Here is a 17,768-nt window from a genome sequence, read left to right on the forward strand (position 1 = left end):
TTCCACTTATGAATTAGGCTAATAAGTATTGAAAACGAGGGATGAATATGAATATTTTTTAGAAATAAAATATTTGAGTAATTCTTAGTTTATGATTTTTTTAACAAACAAATAATTAATTAAAATGTTGTTTTGTTGATGGAAGGTTGATTATTCTTTTGGAAGAAATTTTTAAAATATTGTTCGTCTGGAATCGAGAAATCTCTCAACGGATCAATTTTGTATCCAGACTCTGTGAATAGTCTAAGGCTACTCGAAGAGGCAACAGTCCAACAAAATTAGAACGCCTCGTCAAGATGGATAATGCAGGTAAGATTTGACCTCACAAGTGCCCTACAACATGGTAGCATAGTTGCTCACAAATGTTGGAGGGGATAGGCTCAAACCCTAACAAACATAAATGCTCACATTTCCTTGGTAAGTGATCGTACACTACACATAGTCTGTCCCAATAAGAGACTCCCACTTTATCAAATTTATCACTTTTTCAAACTCTCCACAAATTTAAAAAATAAAACCAAATAAAAAACCTTTACTAACCCAAAAAATTACTACCCTAAAATGATTGCATTAATAATTGAATTAATCTTTAAGTTCAAGATATTTTATCTTGACATTATCAACATCAATTTTATTTTAAGAAAGCTTTAGTTCCAGTGATGAAAATGACCTAATTTTTTTTTTTTCTGTTTTGTTTCTTCCTTAATATTTTCCATGCATGAACCATGATCTCATGGTAGGGAATACCACACATGTTGAGCATATGCAAAGGGTCAACTCTTGTTTCTTAAGGCAACAGACTTTTTGGGTTTGCTAATGTTTCCAATGCTCATCCAACATATTTTTGGATACGTTAAAATAAGTTTGGGAAAATTTGAAATTTAGTTTTTATATTTTTATTTTAATTTTTATACTGCTAATTTTTTATTATTGTGAAAATTTTTAACAGTGCCAACTGTTGAATCTAAATTTTGAGATCTAAAAATTAAATGAATTAAATTTCTAAAAATAAAAGTATAAAATTAAATTTTAAATCCTCAAAGAGTATAAAGACTTATAGCATGTTTTAAACATTCGGATACGACAGTTCATTCCTCAATAAACACTAAATCACACTTGAAATAGCAAAAATTAAGATTAATCTCGAATTCAATCATTAAACAATTTATTTTGAAAAAATAATATTCGAAAAATTAAAATTAAAATTTCAATATTTGCATTTTATTTTTCATTTAGCATGCTAAAAAAGAACCCATTAGGTGGGTGGAAGAAAGGGATGTTTTTAATACCAATTGTGACATACAGCTTCGCTTTAGCAATGAATCTCTCCATGACCCGCGTTACTCAAAAGGAGATGACCATACCATGTCCGTACAACAATAACTTATTGAGTAAGGTGATTAATTCAATAATAACTTTATTAGTTGAAATATATTGAAATTATTGAATAGTTAAAATATATTATAAATTTTTTATTCTTTATAAATTTAGAATTTAGTTTTTATATTTTTATTTTTAGGAAATTAGTCTTTTACTTTTTGATTTTAAAATTCGATCTAACATTAACACTCTTAAAATTATCTTTGTTAAATTCAAGTTCATTGTAATGTCATTTTGTAGTCACATTACTATCAAGTAGGGGAGAAGCCAGAAGATCTTTTTAAGGAGAGCGGAATTAAGTTGTATATTTTTACGATAGTAAGAATACAATTTTACTATTTTAATAACCTATATCTTTATAATTTTTAAAAGATTAAATCAATTTTTTTATTATTTGAGGGGCAAAGTACAAATTTACCATTATTAATTTAAAATTTTATAAATGGGATAAAAAGGAAAATTTCTCATTTTAGAGAGGGTCAGGGCCCTGCCAGCTCCCCTGGCTCCGCCCTTGCTATCTAGTGTATATATTTTTTATTTCAAAATGTCATACTAACAAATTTAACAAAAAAAATAAAATTAATAATTGGATCTGAATTTTCGAAATTTGAAACGTAGAGAGATTAAATTCCTAGGGGCCAAAGCTAAATTTAACAAATTTAACAATTAGACCTGAATTTTGGAGAACCAAAAATTTATAATCCAATCCTAATCCCCCTAAAAATTATTTCTACCTTCATCCTGCCTAAAAACTTTAAGATCTTTGGTCCGAGCCTTGCCCAATGTAAATATATGGATTCTATCTTAGATTTATTTTGATTAATAAGCTACTTTGAGTTCAATTAGTTATTGAATGTAGCTAAAGAAATATACTTTACCAACAAATGCTGGATGCAATAACAATACATATTGCACTCTAAAAAAATGCTCGAGCTTTAAACTCGAAGACAACATTATTAAAAGAGGTAACCACAAACCTCAAAATGATTAATCTCCGTAGACCATAAAACTAAATTAGAATATACATTCATTTAAAAAAAACCTTACTTTTTTTAACTAAAAGACAATTTGGATCAAATTGATATATAACGCCACTAACACGTAATCATTAATCATTTAAAATACAAACAAATACCCCCCTAAATTTGCTTCAATGTAATTAACCCTACTTTAATCTCCAAATAATTTTGTTCCTCAATTCCCCAACCTGACTTAATTACATGCCTAAAAAGTTAAGTGTGATGTTAATGATTTTTGTTAAGGGATATTTATTGAAAGGTTAAAATTTGCACTAAATCCCTATATTATTTGTATATTTAAAATTTAGTCTCCTATTTTTATTTCAAGGAATTTAATTCCTCTATTTTTTTTTCAATTTAAAAAAGCGAGTCCAATTGTTAGCATTGTTAAAATTCTTTCTTTAAATTCAGATTCATTACAACATCAATTTTTTTTAGTCACATGACTATCAAGTGTATGCGTGTTATTTTAAAATGTCATATCAACAAATTTAAGAGAAAATTTTTAATCGTGTTGAGGGGACTAACTCATTCAAGAGAAGTCTTCGAAATGTCGTTCGTCGGCTAGTCAACTGGTGGTACCATACTTGCAAGTATGTTGCTTAAGTGCCTCATGTTGGTGGTTCAAGGCCCCTGTTCGAGTCCCCCTTACTTAGGTAACTTCATGATTATTCTCACACACAATATTAACACCTCTCCCTTGAGCTTTGCAAGTCTGCCAACCAAGGCGTTCCTGGCTCTATGAACCAAACCTATTAGGCAGCCATTTTCGACACATTGGCTATTGACAGAGTATGAGAGACAACCCTCATCAAGAGATAATACCTTCGATTGTTGGGAGATCGATCAATTGCTCGACAAACAACACTTTGAAGACTTATTCTAAACGAGCAGGCTTCCTCAACAAACGGTATTAACTATTGAACCTAAATTTCGAAATCTCAAAATTATAAAAACTAAATATTTAATAATAAAAAAATACTTAAGGATCTGAATGTAGATTTAAAGATTCCAATTCAAGGTCTGCAAAGATTTAATTAATCACAAATATTAAAATTTAGAAAAGATTTATTAAAGCATGTGACACAAACACTTTTTTCTCCCCTTTAAATGAGGAAAATATTTGGCCAAGGTTGCTTCATGCATGCCACTAGATGTAGTGGAAACCACTTAAGTGAATAGTGTAGAGTTTAAGATTCCAATTTAAGGTCTACAAAGATTTAATTAATCACAAATATTAAAATTTAGAAAAGATTTATTAAAGCATGTGACACAAACACTTTTTTTCTCCCCTTTAAATGAGGAAAATATTTGGCCAAGGTTGCTTCATGCATGCCACTAGATGTAGTGGAAACCACTTAAGTGAATAGAATATGTCGATTCTTTTTTTTTAATTATATTATTAATTAATTAATTGGTTCTTACAAAAGAAAATTAATTTAAGGGTAAATTGTGCTAAGGTCACTAAACTATAGTATGTTTATATTTTGGTTAATCAACTTTAAAAGGTTAAAGAATAGTCATTATATTGTTTGAATGTTTTCATTTAAGTCACTTGACTGTTAAGTCTTTTTTTACTTAAAGTCCTCTATGTGAGCTTCGAGCAACGATTCAAATATCAGTACAGTGAAATTATACAAATCGATGAGTAGAAAAACATATCTTAGATCCAAATTGATCTGATGGCCGGAGTTGTAGAAGAAAGTTGTCCAGATTTTGGTCCATAAATTCGTATCATTTAAATTTGTGTCATGAAAAAACTAAATTGTAAAAGAGGAGGGGAAGTTTACCCTTTTGATTGGCGCTAGAGGGGAGAACAGAGAAGGCCATAACGATGATTTTAATAACCCAATGACTTAAATGAAAACTTTCAAATAATTTAGCGACTATTTTGTAACTTTTTAAAGTTGAGTGACCAAAACGTAAACTTACTGATAGTTCAATGGCAGCTTGGATGTAGTTTATCTAAAATTTTATTAATTTGATTTCTGTATAAAATATTAGATTATAATACATCCACAATGTATTGAATATATAAAGATAAAAACACCCTCCTAATAATATCAAATACTTTATAAACAAAATATGTTTTTAGCCGTTTTCCAATTAAGTTTGTGTCAAGTTAATCTGTGATACTAATTTAATCTGAGTTTTATATATATATATAATATAAATGGTAAATTTGAGATCTGGAAAACTTTGAGTTTTAGGCATAGAAAAGTCAAATTGAAATCATAATTTGACACTAATTAGACAGGTAATGGATCTGAGCAAATCAATTGAAAATTGAGTTCATAATAATTGTGATTAAATTTTGTACAATTTGCATTTTTGGGTGTACGTTTTAGAATTGTAAATTATTTTATTAATTTAATAATTATCCAACTTAGTTTTTTCTTTTTCATATTTAATATTTTTATGAGTTATGCCATGGAAGATAAGGGGAGAGCTTCCATTAAAGTAGCGAAGAAGAGTTAAAAAGGTGCAAACCTGTAAAGTATGGAATATTCCCTTTATTACAATCAAAAGAATCACAAATTTCATAAGCAATTCTTTTTCTTTTATAGGACGTTAATTACAGCGTATAGAGTCTTAGCTCGATGGGTATGTGCGTTATTATTAATGCAGAAGTAGGTAAATTTGAGTGTGCTGAAGTGCATTATCTTCCTGTTTAAGCCTTTATCTACAAGGTATCTAATAGTTACCATAAAATAAAAGAAACTAAATAAGTGAGATACATGACACTTTCTTAATTTCACCCGTCAATATATCAAATAATAATATTAATTTTGTTTTATCATTTCACGTTAAAATTACTGGTTTTAAATATTAGAATAAACTCACTAAATTATTAGTAAGTTTATGTTTTGGTCACTCAACTTCAAAATATTATAGAATGATCATTAAACTATTCGAAAATTTTCATATTAAAATTTTTATTGTATGGCTTTCTCTGTCTGCATCGCCTGCACCAATTGAAAGCTCTTTTTCCCATTCTCTTTTACAGTTCAGTTTTTTCATAAAATAATTTTAAACGTCATAGATCAGTGAATCGAAATCCAAATAACTTTCTTCTTCAACCTTTGACATTGATTGTCAGATTATCTTGGACTTAAGATATGTTCTTTTACTCATCAATGAGTTCCAATCCACTATATCGTTCCTCAAATCATCACTTAGAGCTCGTTAATTAAATTTAAAAAAATAAATTTAACAACCCATTAATCTAAATAAAAACATTCAAATACTTTAACAATTATTTTACAAATTTTATAAGTTAAATTACTAAAATTTAAATTTATTAACAATTTAGTGGGAATCTTCACTAGTCAAGAGAGTGGTTTGAATGGAAGGCCAAGTGCCCATGTCCCATAAAATTTGACTTAAATTTTTTCTACCTTTTGCAGCTGAGTGTCCTATCATCCGCTGCATTTTTCAATGGTTGGTTGGTTGGGGACCATGATTTGAAAAACAAATCCTATCTGAAAATTTTAAAAGTATAAATTATTAATAATTAAAAAGTTTTATAAAAAATGAAATTATTAAAATTAAAGGAAATATATAATTTTACAAATAAAAAAAATCTTTGATGGGAACGAATCTAGACACCATGAAAAAGTTCAATTTTTAAAAGCATTTTTTCATTCACTAATTTTTCGATTTAATTTATATAATTATTTGGATCAAATAGGTAAATATACCTATTTATATTTTTTATCAAATGATATTTTCGTAAATAAAAGGTAATAAAATACAAGGAAAAGGGAATTTTTTCAGTGTCAGGTTTCTGCAAAGTGCAAAAAATATTGTATTTTACGCCATCAGAAAATAATAATAATAATAATAATAATAATAATAATAATAATACAGAAATAAAACCCAAAGGCGTGATTAAAGTAACTGTGGAGTAATGAATACAGTTGATGTTGGCAGCTGAAAGCAACTGTTGTGAATATAAAAATTAAAAAATTGGACTAAATTAAATTCAAGAGGAAAATAAAGGGTTTAATTTCTAAAATGAATTATTGTAAATAAATTTGAAGAATTTTAATCTCTTTTCAATTATAATCGAGCTAAGACTCAATCGATTTTTTTGAAGAATTTTAATTGCATTAAAAAACTATAATCTCTTTAATCACGGTTTAATTATTTTACTTGAATTGAAAAAAAACACATTAATTACAAATATATTAGTTTATGATTTAATCTTTATATTCTTTTGATTTAATAATTGAAGTTATTTTGATTTGGTTTATGCGCATTCAAACAATTTTGTTCGTGTGGTCAATGTTACGCATTCGAAAGTATTGTATTTGTGGTGAAAATTGATATTTTTCTCTTGACTAATTTTCTAAAATTAAATTTCAAATATATGAAAATTATAAGTACTAATTATTAAATTTTACGACAAATTATTTCAAGTAAATAAAAATTAGGGTTAAAATAAAAAAGAAACTTGGTTTGAGATTCAATTGTTAAAACTCATAAATAAGAGGATAATGCGTTTTAGCACACTCAACCTACGTCCTCCTGTATTGACAATAATACCTATACCTATTGAGTTAAGACTCAATCACAACCGTACATTTATTAATGCTTTTTACAACTGTTAAACTTCCAACTATACCTTAAAAAAAAAAGAAGTTTTTTAAATCCCCTTTTTTCCTTTCATATAAAAGACAAAGATTAAGCCTCAAGATTACTCCTTTATTCCTTTAATCAATGAGATGCTTAGTGGATACATATAGAATGATTGCACTTAATCAATACTAGCATTAGTATTATATTGGTATAAATATTAAATTTATATATGAATTTCGGTTTAATATGTAATTTGATACATAGATTTTGATTTTATGTGATTATACATTTGAAATTTGAAATTATGGTTCAACTGTACACATTTAAATAAATGAATACATATATTTATTTTTATATTAGATTAATATAGTTGTTTGTAGATGTAATATATCAGTAAAATATCGCTACTTGTTGATATTTATTAAGCCGAGTGGTAATTTTTTGTTCAAAAATTTGATTGAATTCGATTCAATTTTAGATTTAAATAAAACCCAATTTAACTATCGGTTACCAAAAGGTGGTTCTTTGATGTATGTGGTATTTTAACTTGTTTTGGAATTAAACCGGATTAAACTTGACTTACGATTTTTTTAAGGTATATAGTATATCTTTTTATTTTGATTTTGAAATTGACTTTGAAAATAAAACTTGACCCGGTCACTCTAAACTTTAATCCAACTCAATTCAATTTGATCATAAAAAGCCAACAATACAAAGCTTAACTAACTCAAACCCGGAACAATTCGAATTCGAAATGGTCCAAATTTAAAATGATTTGAACAAGTAATTTAAAATGGCTCAAACTTGAAACAACTTGAACCTAAAATTTGTCAATACCCAAAATAATCCAAATTTAAAATTAATTCAGTCTTTTTTTTTTTCGAATTTGAAGCCACCCTATTCAAACTGTCAAACTGATTTAGAGTTAGTTTAGTATTATTTTTAAAAATTAAATTCTTATTTTTGAAAATTGTGGTTTAAGATTTTGTGTTTAATGTTATTGTCAAAAGCGTACAAAAATTAAAATATTTTATTTTAAACATAACGTTTTAACTAAAAAATAAGTTACTTTAAATCATATTAAATTTCATTAATATCATCGTATACGAACTATCGATTTTAAATAATTAATATAAATTGTTTGCAAAATTTAATTTGAAATAATTTAAATCTAAAATGATCATTGATAAAAATAATTAAAACTCAAAATAAATTAACTTAAAAATATTCAAGAGATTCCAAGTTGCTAACAAATGTTTAAAAAAAGCATGGGTAGAGAGGCGCTTTAGCTTTATGAAGACATTTAAGGGCATAACTTAAGGGGCAGGTAAGACCCTTTCCGACAGAATAGATTAATTACTATTTTAGTACCTTCTAAACATAAATATTCAATTTAAGCCCTTTTAGATTGTTGTAAAGAAAGAAATTATAATTTTGACCCTTTCAAAAATAAAAAGTATGATATAATTTTTTCTTTAAATTTTATCTCGATCCTAGTGACATAAATTTTAAAATTTTCCAGTCCACCTCCAAGGGATGGAAAAAAAAAGTAGGGCGGAAATAAAGGAAGACTGACAGGGAACCGCAGTACAAGGAAAAAGGTTCAAACTTGCCTTTGAACAATTTACCAAAAACTTGATCAACAAGGCGAAGAAAAAAGGATTAGAAATATGGGAAAAATCAAATTGTTCACATACATAAATTATTCATTGGAGCATAAACAGTAACAAGATTGATGATTGATGATTGGTAGTAGTAGTAGTGGTTGTAGTAACTGAGAAGAAAACAACTGTTAAAACACTGATCTTTCATGTTTATTTCAACAGTAATAACCTATTGTTTTCAGTCAAAAACACCCCATCTCTAATTATTCATACAGCCTGGTTTTGTCGGGTGAAAAAAAAAATCCCTCATCTGTCACTATCCATGGTTTTTACACTTCAAGCTACCCAAAAATAAACCCAAACCCCAAACACCATCATCCATTGATGTTTTAAAAGCAACCTCCAAAAAACATAGGATTTAAAAGGAAACAATAAGAGTAATATATATAGATATTAACGAAGAGAGAGTGTTTTTTCATGTATTTTCATTTTTGTTCTTAAAAAAGGATTTTTTTTTTTTACAAATGTCAAAAGATTCTGAAGAGATAAAGAGGATAGAACAATGGAAATGGTCTGAAATGCAAGGCCTTGAACTTGTTTCTGATCCTTCTTTAAACCCCAAAATTCAAACAGAAGAAGCTTCTTCTTCATCTTGTTCAAAGCTTGAAAGTGACAACAATGGTGGAAATGAAGAGAAGCTACAACAAGAAGTGCCTTCAATTGGGTTCAATGAATTATTTAGATTTGCAGATGGTTTAGATTATGTATTAATGGGAATTGGTTCACTTGGAGCTCTTGTTCATGGCTGTTCTTTACCTATTTTCCTTCGTTTCTTTGCTGATCTTGTTAATTCCTTTGGTTCTAATGCTAATAATATGGACAAGATGACGCAAGAAGTTCTGAAGGTTTCACCTTTAACCCCCCAAAGTTTTCATTTTTTTTGGGTTTAAGTCCATGTATTCTCATTAAACTTTTTGTTCCATTTAGTATGCGTTTTATTTCCTTGTGGTGGGTGCTGCAATTTGGGCATCTTCATGGGCAGGTTAGTAAAAAACATTGAAACTTTCTCTCTTTTCTTTTTAAGAATTTTTTTTTTATTTCGGTCCCTGGGATGTAATTGTTGAAAACAAAAAGATTGAAACTTCTTTTTGTTGTTGTAGAAATTTCATGTTGGATGTGGACTGGTGAAAGACAAACAACAAAGATGAGAATTAAGTATTTAGAAGCAGCTTTGAATCAAGACATTCAATATTTTGATACTGAAGTTCGAACATCTGATGTTGTTTTTGCCATTAATACTGATGCTGTAATGGTTCAAGATGCTATTAGTGAGAAGGTACATTCATAAAGTTTTGATCTCTTTTGGATTCTATGGGGGATCAAATTGAACTGTTTTATTTTGGTTTTTGGTTGCAGTTGGGTAATTTCATTCATTACATGGCAACATTTGTGTCTGGCTTTGTGGTGGGTTTCACAGCAGTATGGCAATTAGCTTTGGTTACACTTGGAGTTGTTCCATTAATTGCTGTAATTGGAGCAATACATACCATAACATTAGCTAAACTCTCTGCTAAAACACAAGAAGCTTTATCACAAGGTGGGAACATTGTGGAACAGGTAAGAAAGATAACTTTTTTTCGAGTAAAGTACCATGAAGGTCCTTGTATTAAAAGTCGGATTGCATTTTGCCTCATCTATTAAAAGCATAGGCAAATTAGCTCTTGTAAACTGAGGTACATGTGACTCTCCACATGTAACTGTTTGGTTATTCTGTCAATTACGCCGGTTTTTAACAGAAAAAATGAATGAAATTATGTTTGCTCTTTCATCTAAGATACATGGATTAATTTGCCTAGTTTTTGAGTAAATGGAGCAAAATGCAATTTGACTTCTACTATATGGACCCTTATGGTACTTTTACCTTCTTCTTTTTCCTCTGTTTCAAAATCTGGGTATTTGCTAATGTGACTTAAATTGCAGACAATAGTTCAAATCCGGGTTGTTTCGGCTTTTGTCGGTGAATCGAAAGCATTACAAGCTTACTCATCAGCATTGAAAGTAGCACAAAAGATAGGTTATAAAACTGGATTTGGAAAGGGAATGGGATTGGGGGCAACCTACTTTGTTGTGTTCTGTTCTTATGCTTTGCTTCTTTGGTATGGAGGTTATCTGGTTAGACATCATTACACTAATGGAGGACTTGCCATTGCCACCATGTTTGCAGTTATGATTGGTGGATTGTAAGTACACTGTTTTTCTGTTAAAGTATCAGTCTTTGTACCAAGAGTCAGATTGCATTTTATTCCATGTACTCAAAAAATGCAAATTAAATTAGTTTTTGTACATTTGATTAAAAAGCAAACTAAATTTTTCTACTAAAAATTTCATTCATTTCTATCGTTAAAAACTGGTGTGGCTTACCTCATTTTGATATATATGAATCAATTTTTAACTGTAGAAATGGATGAAAGTTTTAACAGGAGGACCAATTTGCTCTTTGATCAAATGTACGATGACTAATTTACCCCTATTTTGAGTAGAGGGAGCAAAATGTAATCCGACTTTTAGTACAAGGTCCTCCATAGTACTTTCACCACTGTTTTTCATGTTTTTTTAGGGGGGGTTGAACTGTGTTTTAAGTCGAAGATTAAAACTTTGAATTGACAGGGGTTTGGGACAGTCTGCACCAAGCATGTCTGCATTTGCAAAGGCTAAAGTGGCAGCAGCGAAAATTTTCCGTATTATCGATCATAAACCCGGTATCGATAGAGATAGCGAGTCGGGTTTGGAGTTGGAATCGGTTACCGGTTTAGTTGAGTTGAGAAATGTGGATTTTGCATACCCTTCAAGACCCGATGTAAAGATTCTTAACAATGTTTCCTTATGTGTTCCTTCTGGAAAAACCATAGCTTTGGTCGGAAGTAGCGGTTCGGGGAAAAGCACCGTGGTATCACTTATTGAGAGATTTTACGATCCTACTTCAGGTAAACTATGAGATTAAAACGAGGGTGCGATCGTGTTTTTAAAGTGTCGGTTAATATGATGTGCTTTTGTAGGGGAAGTGATGCTAGATGGACACGACATAAAGACATTAAAGCTAAGATGGTTAAGGTCACAAATAGGACTTGTAAGCCAAGAGCCTGCACTTTTTGCTACCACCATTAAAGAAAACATCCTTTTAGGGAGGCCTGATGCGAACGATATCGAGATTGAAGAAGCTGCGAGGGTGGCTAATGCTCATTCATTCATTGTGAAGCTACCTGATGGTTTCGACACTCAGGTTCGGTTCATTTGATGTTGGTTTAATAATTGCTTTCTGTTTCAGCTAATATTTGGATAATGGCAGGTTGGGGAGAGAGGACTTCAACTCTCAGGTGGACAGAAGCAAAGAATCGCTATAGCGAGGGCAATGTTGAAGAATCCGGCAATCCTGTTATTGGATGAAGCTACTAGTGCACTAGATTCTGAGTCCGAAAAGCTGGTGCAAGAGGCCCTTGATCGGTTTATGATTGGGAGGACTACTCTCGTAATTGCTCATCGGCTTTCCACTATTCGGAAGGCTGATCTTGTAGCTGTACTCCAGGAGGGAAGTGTTTCGGAAATCGGTACGCATGATGAACTTATGGCCAAAGGAGAAAACGGTGCTTATGCTAAACTCATTCGGATGCAAGAGGCAGCACACGAAACTGCCCTTAATAATGCTAGAAAAAGTAGTGCAAGGTAGCTTCTGGTCTCATAAATGCAGTCTTGCTTGTTTTTAGAATGTTATCGGTTGTTATGATTCTTCTGCAGGCCATCTAGTGCTCGGAACTCAGTAAGCTCACCAATCATTGCCCGGAATTCATCATATGGCCGCTCACCATATTCACGCAGGCTGTCTGACTTCTCTACTTCGGATTTTAGCCTTTCCCTTGAGGGATACCACCCTAATTACCGAATGGAAAAGCTTGATTTCAAGGAGCAGGCGGGTTCCTTCTGGCGTCTTGTGAAAATGAATTCACCTGAATGGATTTATGCTTTATTTGGTTCTATAGGATCCATTGTTTGCGGCTCCCTTAGCGCTTTCTTTGCTTATGTGCTGAGTGCTGTTCTCAGTGTCTACTACAACCCAGACCATGCTTACATGATTCGAGAAATCGGGAAATACTGCTATCTGTTAATTGGACTTTCATCGGCTGCACTTCTCTTCAACACACTACAGCATTCTTTTTGGGATATTGTGGGAGAAAATCTCACGAAACGAGTGCGAGAGAAGATGCTGACTGCAGTGCTGAAAAATGAAATGGCATGGTTCGATCAGGAGGAAAACGAGAGTGCTAGGATTGCTGCAAGGTTAGCTCTTGATGCGAACAATGTACGATCAGCTATTGGAGACCGGATTTCAGTTATCGTGCAGAACACGGCACTCATGCTTGTTGCTTGCACTGCTGGTTTTGTTTTGCAGTGGCGTCTTGCCCTTGTCCTCATTGCAGTCTTCCCTGTGGTTGTAGCAGCCACCGTTTTGCAGGTTTGTTTCTAAATCCAACTAAAAACTGATTAAAAACCGATCAATTACCTCACAATCGACTGTATTTCTTGGAATTTTCGACAGAAAATGTTTATGAAAGGTTTCTCAGGAGATTTAGAAGCTGCTCATGCCAAGGCCACTCAACTAGCTGGAGAGGCCATTGCCAATGTAAGAACTGTTGCTGCATTCAATTCCGAGAACAAAATCGTCCGCCTTTTCTCCTCAAACCTTCAAACTCCATTGAAACACTGCTTTTGGAAAGGACAAATTGCAGGAAGCGGGTTTGGGGTAGCTCAGTTTGCACTATATGCTTCTTATGCACTTGGCCTTTGGTATGCTTCATGGCTTGTGAAGCATGGGATCTCTGATTTTTCCAAAACAATCCGAGTCTTTATGGTTCTTATGGTCTCTGCCAATGGTGCAGCCGAAACATTGACCCTGGCTCCAGACTTCATCAAAGGAGGTCGAGCCATGCAATCAGTCTTTGAACTTCTTGACCGTAAAACTGAGATCGAGCCTGATGACCCTGATGCCACACAAGTTCCAGATCGGCTTCGTGGAGAAGTTGAACTAAAGCATGTAGACTTCTCTTACCCTTCACGTCCTGACATCCCAATTTTCCGGGACCTTAATCTCCGCGCCCGAGCCGGAAAAACCCTTGCCCTTGTTGGTCCAAGTGGATGTGGTAAAAGCTCGGTTATTGCACTTATACAAAGATTTTACGAGCCCTCATCTGGACGTGTTATGATAGATGGAAAAGACATAAGGAAATACAACCTCAAATCGCTGAGAAAACACATTTCAATCGTTCCACAAGAGCCTTGCCTCTTTGCTACCACTATTTACGAAAACATTGGCTACGGACATGAATCTGCAACCGAGGCCGAGATCATTGAGGCAGCTACACTAGCCAACGCCCACAAGTTCATATCCTCAATGCCCGACGGTTACAAAACGTTTGTTGGGGAGAGAGGGGTTCAACTTTCAGGAGGCCAAAAACAGAGAATTGCCATCGCAAGGGCTCTAGTGAGGAAAGCAGAGCTTATGCTGCTCGATGAAGCAACCAGTGCCCTCGATGCTGAGTCTGAGAGATCAGTCCAAGAGGCTCTACACCGTGCTTGCTCGGGTAAAACTACGATTGTGGTGGCTCATCGGTTATCAACAATCAGAAATGCTCATGTCATTGCAGTAATTGATGATGGGAAAGTTGCAGAGCAAGGATCCCATTCACATTTACTCAAAAACTATCCTGATGGATGTTATGCACGGATGATACAATTACAAAGGTTCACAAATAGCCAAGTTTTTGAAATGACCTCAGGCTCAAGCTCGTCAAAACAAAAGGAAGTCAATGAAAGAGAAGGTTAATGAAGAGAACAGTAGGGGGAAAAGGGGGCATGTACTATACCCTCTTCAAGATGTTTTTTGGATGTTTACATTTGGATTTAATGTTTGGATATAGTATTTAATATATGTTCATTATCTTCATGGATCTTTTTTAAAGAAATGATAATGACAAATGAAGTTCCTTTGAGATTGATTGAAATGGATTGGTTTTAGGGGAAGTCAAGGCTCAAACCAATGGTTGTCTAAAAGCAGACCAGACATTGACTTAGCTGTCACACCTTGTATGGAATTCAATCACTTTCACAAGTTTGATCACATGGATATAATTCAAGGGGGATTGTCGATGAGGACCTTAAGAGGAATGACACATTTGGTACTTTAATCCAAGCTTTGAATGAATGGATTCATGGCAATTAGGGCATTTATCCCATGGATTAAAGATGACAAGCTGCATACATGCCAAGATTCTTAACCCTCCCACAAAAACTTGACAACTAAGGTATGTTTAAATTGAAAAACACTTTTCTACGCAAATCATGATTTTAAACAATAATAAAAATTAATAAACAAGCAATTTTTTCAACCGAACTTTGATTTTAAATTGGGATTTTAAGTCAAGTTAAAAAGCCAAAAAATTTAAATTTTGAAAAATTACTTTCAATAAAATTACTTTTTTATCCACTCATTAAATGTTCTACTTTATAACATGTCTAAAATAGCCATTTTATCTTCTCATAAGCAATTATGGACAGTAATGGTAAACATTATCAAAATTTTCAAAAACATTTTTCGCAACATTTTTCAACCTCAATGGTAAACTGGCCCTAAGTCTATTTTTGCCCCTAAACTTAGCAACAAAATTCATTTTGGTCCCTGAACTTATAAAAATGTAAAAGTTCGATGACATGACACTTTAAGATTACGCTACACCATTGCTTGAAAAAAGTGGACTTAATGATGTGACATAATCTTAAAGTGACACATCATTAAACTTTTACAATTTTCCAAGTTCAAAGATCAAAATGAACCTAATTGACAAGTTCAAGTATCAAAGTAGACATAGTTGCTAAGTTCGAGGGCCAAAATTTGCATTAACCCTATCCTCTAAAAGGAAAGAAATGGACTATGTTGTTGCATTTTTTAACTTGGATATGCACTACTACCCTCTTCCCTATTACATTTTTACTGTCTAACAATGAAGAAAGAACAAATGCATATAAGAACTTCTAAACTTGCTTAAATCCTAATAAGCTACACTTTCTAGTATATCCTTCTATTTAAGGTTCATAAGCATTCTTCAAGCAACAAAGAAATGGTAACCAAGTAAGAAATACTGCTAATGTCAAGCAGTTTTCATTGGATATTTTACAAACTGGCTCATTAACCTGATAAGGAAGAAACAAATAATACTCAATAAGACAGTAGGAGACCAATAAGTGATCTATCATCATCTTCATCATATGATCCACCACATCGACCCAAACTGAAGACTTTAATATATGATAACACAAAAGAAAAACAAATGAACTAAACCAATTATGCGGACAAGCATTAGTATACAGAAGCAAAATTGATTTAAAAGCAGTAACGCAACTGGTCTTCATGGAATGGAAGACCTCTCATGGCACCAGCCACCATGGATGGGAGCCAAAACATAAAAGTGGGTCACATTGACATTAATGCCGGTCCATTATCCGGCATACCCATCCCAGCAGCCAACTCAGCATCGAGTTGAGTATGTGGTGCAGGCCCCGACATTTGCTTTAAACTGCACCAAACAAAGATCATCTCAAACAAAATATTCTTTCATCTATGAAAAATAAGCTAAAGTACTAACTGCAAGGGTTAATATCATGCAAGTCACTTATGCTAATTCCGTTAAATATGTAACTCAGCACGAAATCCCAAAGTTGACTTCGTTTAGAATTAGAACATAAGTAGCATATGCATGCCAAGTCATAATGTAATTTGATACCAAATTCAATGACTCATAATGTAAATAACCCAGAATTGCTCACCGTTTCTTGTGACGTTTCGTCTTGAAATGTTCATCCCTCACAGTCGCATTCGCAAAATATCGGCTGAAATTAATAGAAAATAACAATATATGTTTAAATTAACAAAACGAATTCTACCATATTACAGTTTCAATTTTCTTTTTCATTTTTGTAGTAACAAAAACAATACATTAATCGAATTAATAAAAATTAAATTCATAAACAATTATATACTTACTCGCAGTGTAAGCAGTAATATTGTCCCATTCCAGGCAAATCCTCATCGCGAGGCAACGGCTTCTTCTCGGTATCACTCTTCTGCAGCTCATCATAAACGAGGTCGTCACGTGAATCGAGAAAACTCATCGTCAAGGAAAAGAAAATAGATTTAAGTGGAAAAACTTTGATCATAAAATAATGAAAATTTAATTCAATGAAACTGAAAATTTAAAAAAAAGGATATCTTTGAGGAGGAATTTGTCACGGCGAGCTGTTTTGTGGGAAAATCTTCGCTTCTTTACTTTCCTGCTTGGACATTTTCCTCCCATTGTTTCCTTTAGATTGGGATTCGGGAACTTAGGGTTTTGCAGTAGGACTCCTTGAGAAAACCCTAATCGAACAAGGAGGATAAAAGAGGAGCGAGTGCCGCGAGGCGGTGCTTGTCTTCGACGTTTATTTGACTTGGTTGATTAATGAACGATGTCGTTTCGGCGTCACATCCTCTTATTTTGGGCCTTCAACCTACTATTAATAAGATTATCTTCTTCTCGCTCAAATTTTAAGAGTTCCAGAATAGTTATTGAATTATTCGAAAATTTTTATTTAAGTTATTAAATGGTTAAAATTATTGCTATATAACTCTTTTTACTTGTATTGTTTACACTAATCGAAAGTTCTTTTCCTTCTCCTTTTCTACAATTTAAATTTTTTCATGAAATAACTTTGAGCGTCACAAATTTATGAATCAAAATTTAAATAACTTTCTTCTCCAAATTACACTAACCATCATATCAACTTAAATCTAAAGTATATTTTTCTACCCATTGATGGATTCTAATCTACCATAAAAATCGTTGAATTGTTACTTGAAGTTCACTAGCTAATTTAAAAAAATGATAACCTAATGATTTAAATAAAAATTTTAAATATTCCCAAAAACTTTGAATAATTGAATAATTAAAAATATAATTTAATGACATCATAGGTAATTTATCCAAAACTTTAAACCTCCAAACTTAATCACTATCCATTTTAAAATTGTATTTAATATATTTAATTAAAAATATATATATAAATATAATCTAAGTTTAAAACACCCTCATAATAAATTCTA

General features: G+C 32.1%; 2 protein-coding genes across 3 annotated transcripts; one reads left to right on the top strand and one right to left on the bottom strand.

Moving 5' to 3' along the window:
- The first annotated feature begins 8,990 nt into the window (after window positions 1-8,990).
- LOC105786407 (ABC transporter B family member 1) lies at window positions 8,991-14,625 on the top strand. Its single transcript, XM_012612816.2, has 10 exons — window positions 8,991-9,489; window positions 9,572-9,626; window positions 9,745-9,920; window positions 10,001-10,201; window positions 10,565-10,824; window positions 11,252-11,568; window positions 11,641-11,864; window positions 11,931-12,304; window positions 12,377-13,091; window positions 13,176-14,625. The coding sequence occupies exons 1-10, from the start codon at window positions 9,109-9,111 to the stop codon at window positions 14,457-14,459; spliced, it is 3,987 nt and encodes a 1,328-aa protein (XP_012468270.1). The 5' UTR covers window positions 8,991-9,108; the 3' UTR covers window positions 14,460-14,625.
- A 1,126-nt stretch (window positions 14,626-15,751) lies between these two features.
- LOC105786409 (uncharacterized) lies at window positions 15,752-17,042 on the bottom strand. Of its 2 annotated transcripts, none has more exons than XM_012612817.2 (4): window positions 16,899-17,042; window positions 16,674-16,782; window positions 16,457-16,519; window positions 15,752-16,206 (listed from the first exon to the last, which is right to left on the bottom strand). In XM_012612817.2, exons 1-4 carry the CDS (start codon window positions 16,981-16,983, stop codon window positions 16,104-16,106), a joined length of 360 nt encoding a protein of 119 aa, XP_012468271.1. In that variant the 5' UTR covers window positions 16,984-17,042; the 3' UTR covers window positions 15,752-16,103. The 2 variants fall into 2 exon arrangements, with proteins under 2 accessions (XP_012468271.1, XP_052476455.1); XM_052620495.1 differs by having other exon boundaries at window positions 16,674-16,777; window positions 16,894-17,037.
- Window positions 17,043-17,768: the final 726 nt, after the last annotated feature.

Source organism: Gossypium raimondii, chromosome 1, assembly GCF_025698545.1.
Source record: "Gossypium raimondii isolate GPD5lz chromosome 1, ASM2569854v1, whole genome shotgun sequence".
In the NCBI taxonomy this organism is placed as follows: Eukaryota; Viridiplantae; Streptophyta; class Magnoliopsida; order Malvales; family Malvaceae; genus Gossypium; species Gossypium raimondii.

What these genes read in the sequence shown, in the direction of transcription:
- LOC105786407 (XM_012612816.2), top strand. Translation starts at nt 9,109, where the DNA reads ATGTCAAAAGATTCTGAAGAGATAAAGAGGATAGAACAATGGAAATGG. An exon ending in AAGATGCTATTAGTGAGAAG is followed by an intron (nt 9,921 to 10,000) that starts GTACATTCATAA and finishes TTTTGGTTGCAG; the next exon opens with TTGGGTAATTTCATTCATTA. An exon ending in TAGCAGCCACCGTTTTGCAG is followed by an intron (nt 13,092 to 13,175) that starts GTTTGTTTCTAA and finishes AATTTTCGACAG; the next exon opens with AAAATGTTTATGAAAGGTTT.
- LOC105786409 (XM_012612817.2), bottom strand. Translation starts at nt 16,983, where the DNA reads ATGGGAGGAAAATGTCCAAGCAGGAAAGTAAAGAAGCGAAGATTTTCC. An exon ending in TGACAAATTCCTCCTCAAAG is followed by an intron (nt 16,783 to 16,898) that starts ATATCCTTTTTT and finishes TTCTCGATTCAC; the next exon opens with GTGACGACCTCGTTTATGAT. An exon ending in TATTACTGCTTACACTGCGA is followed by an intron (nt 16,520 to 16,673) that starts GTAAGTATATAA and finishes TATTAATTTCAG; the next exon opens with CCGATATTTTGCGAATGCGA.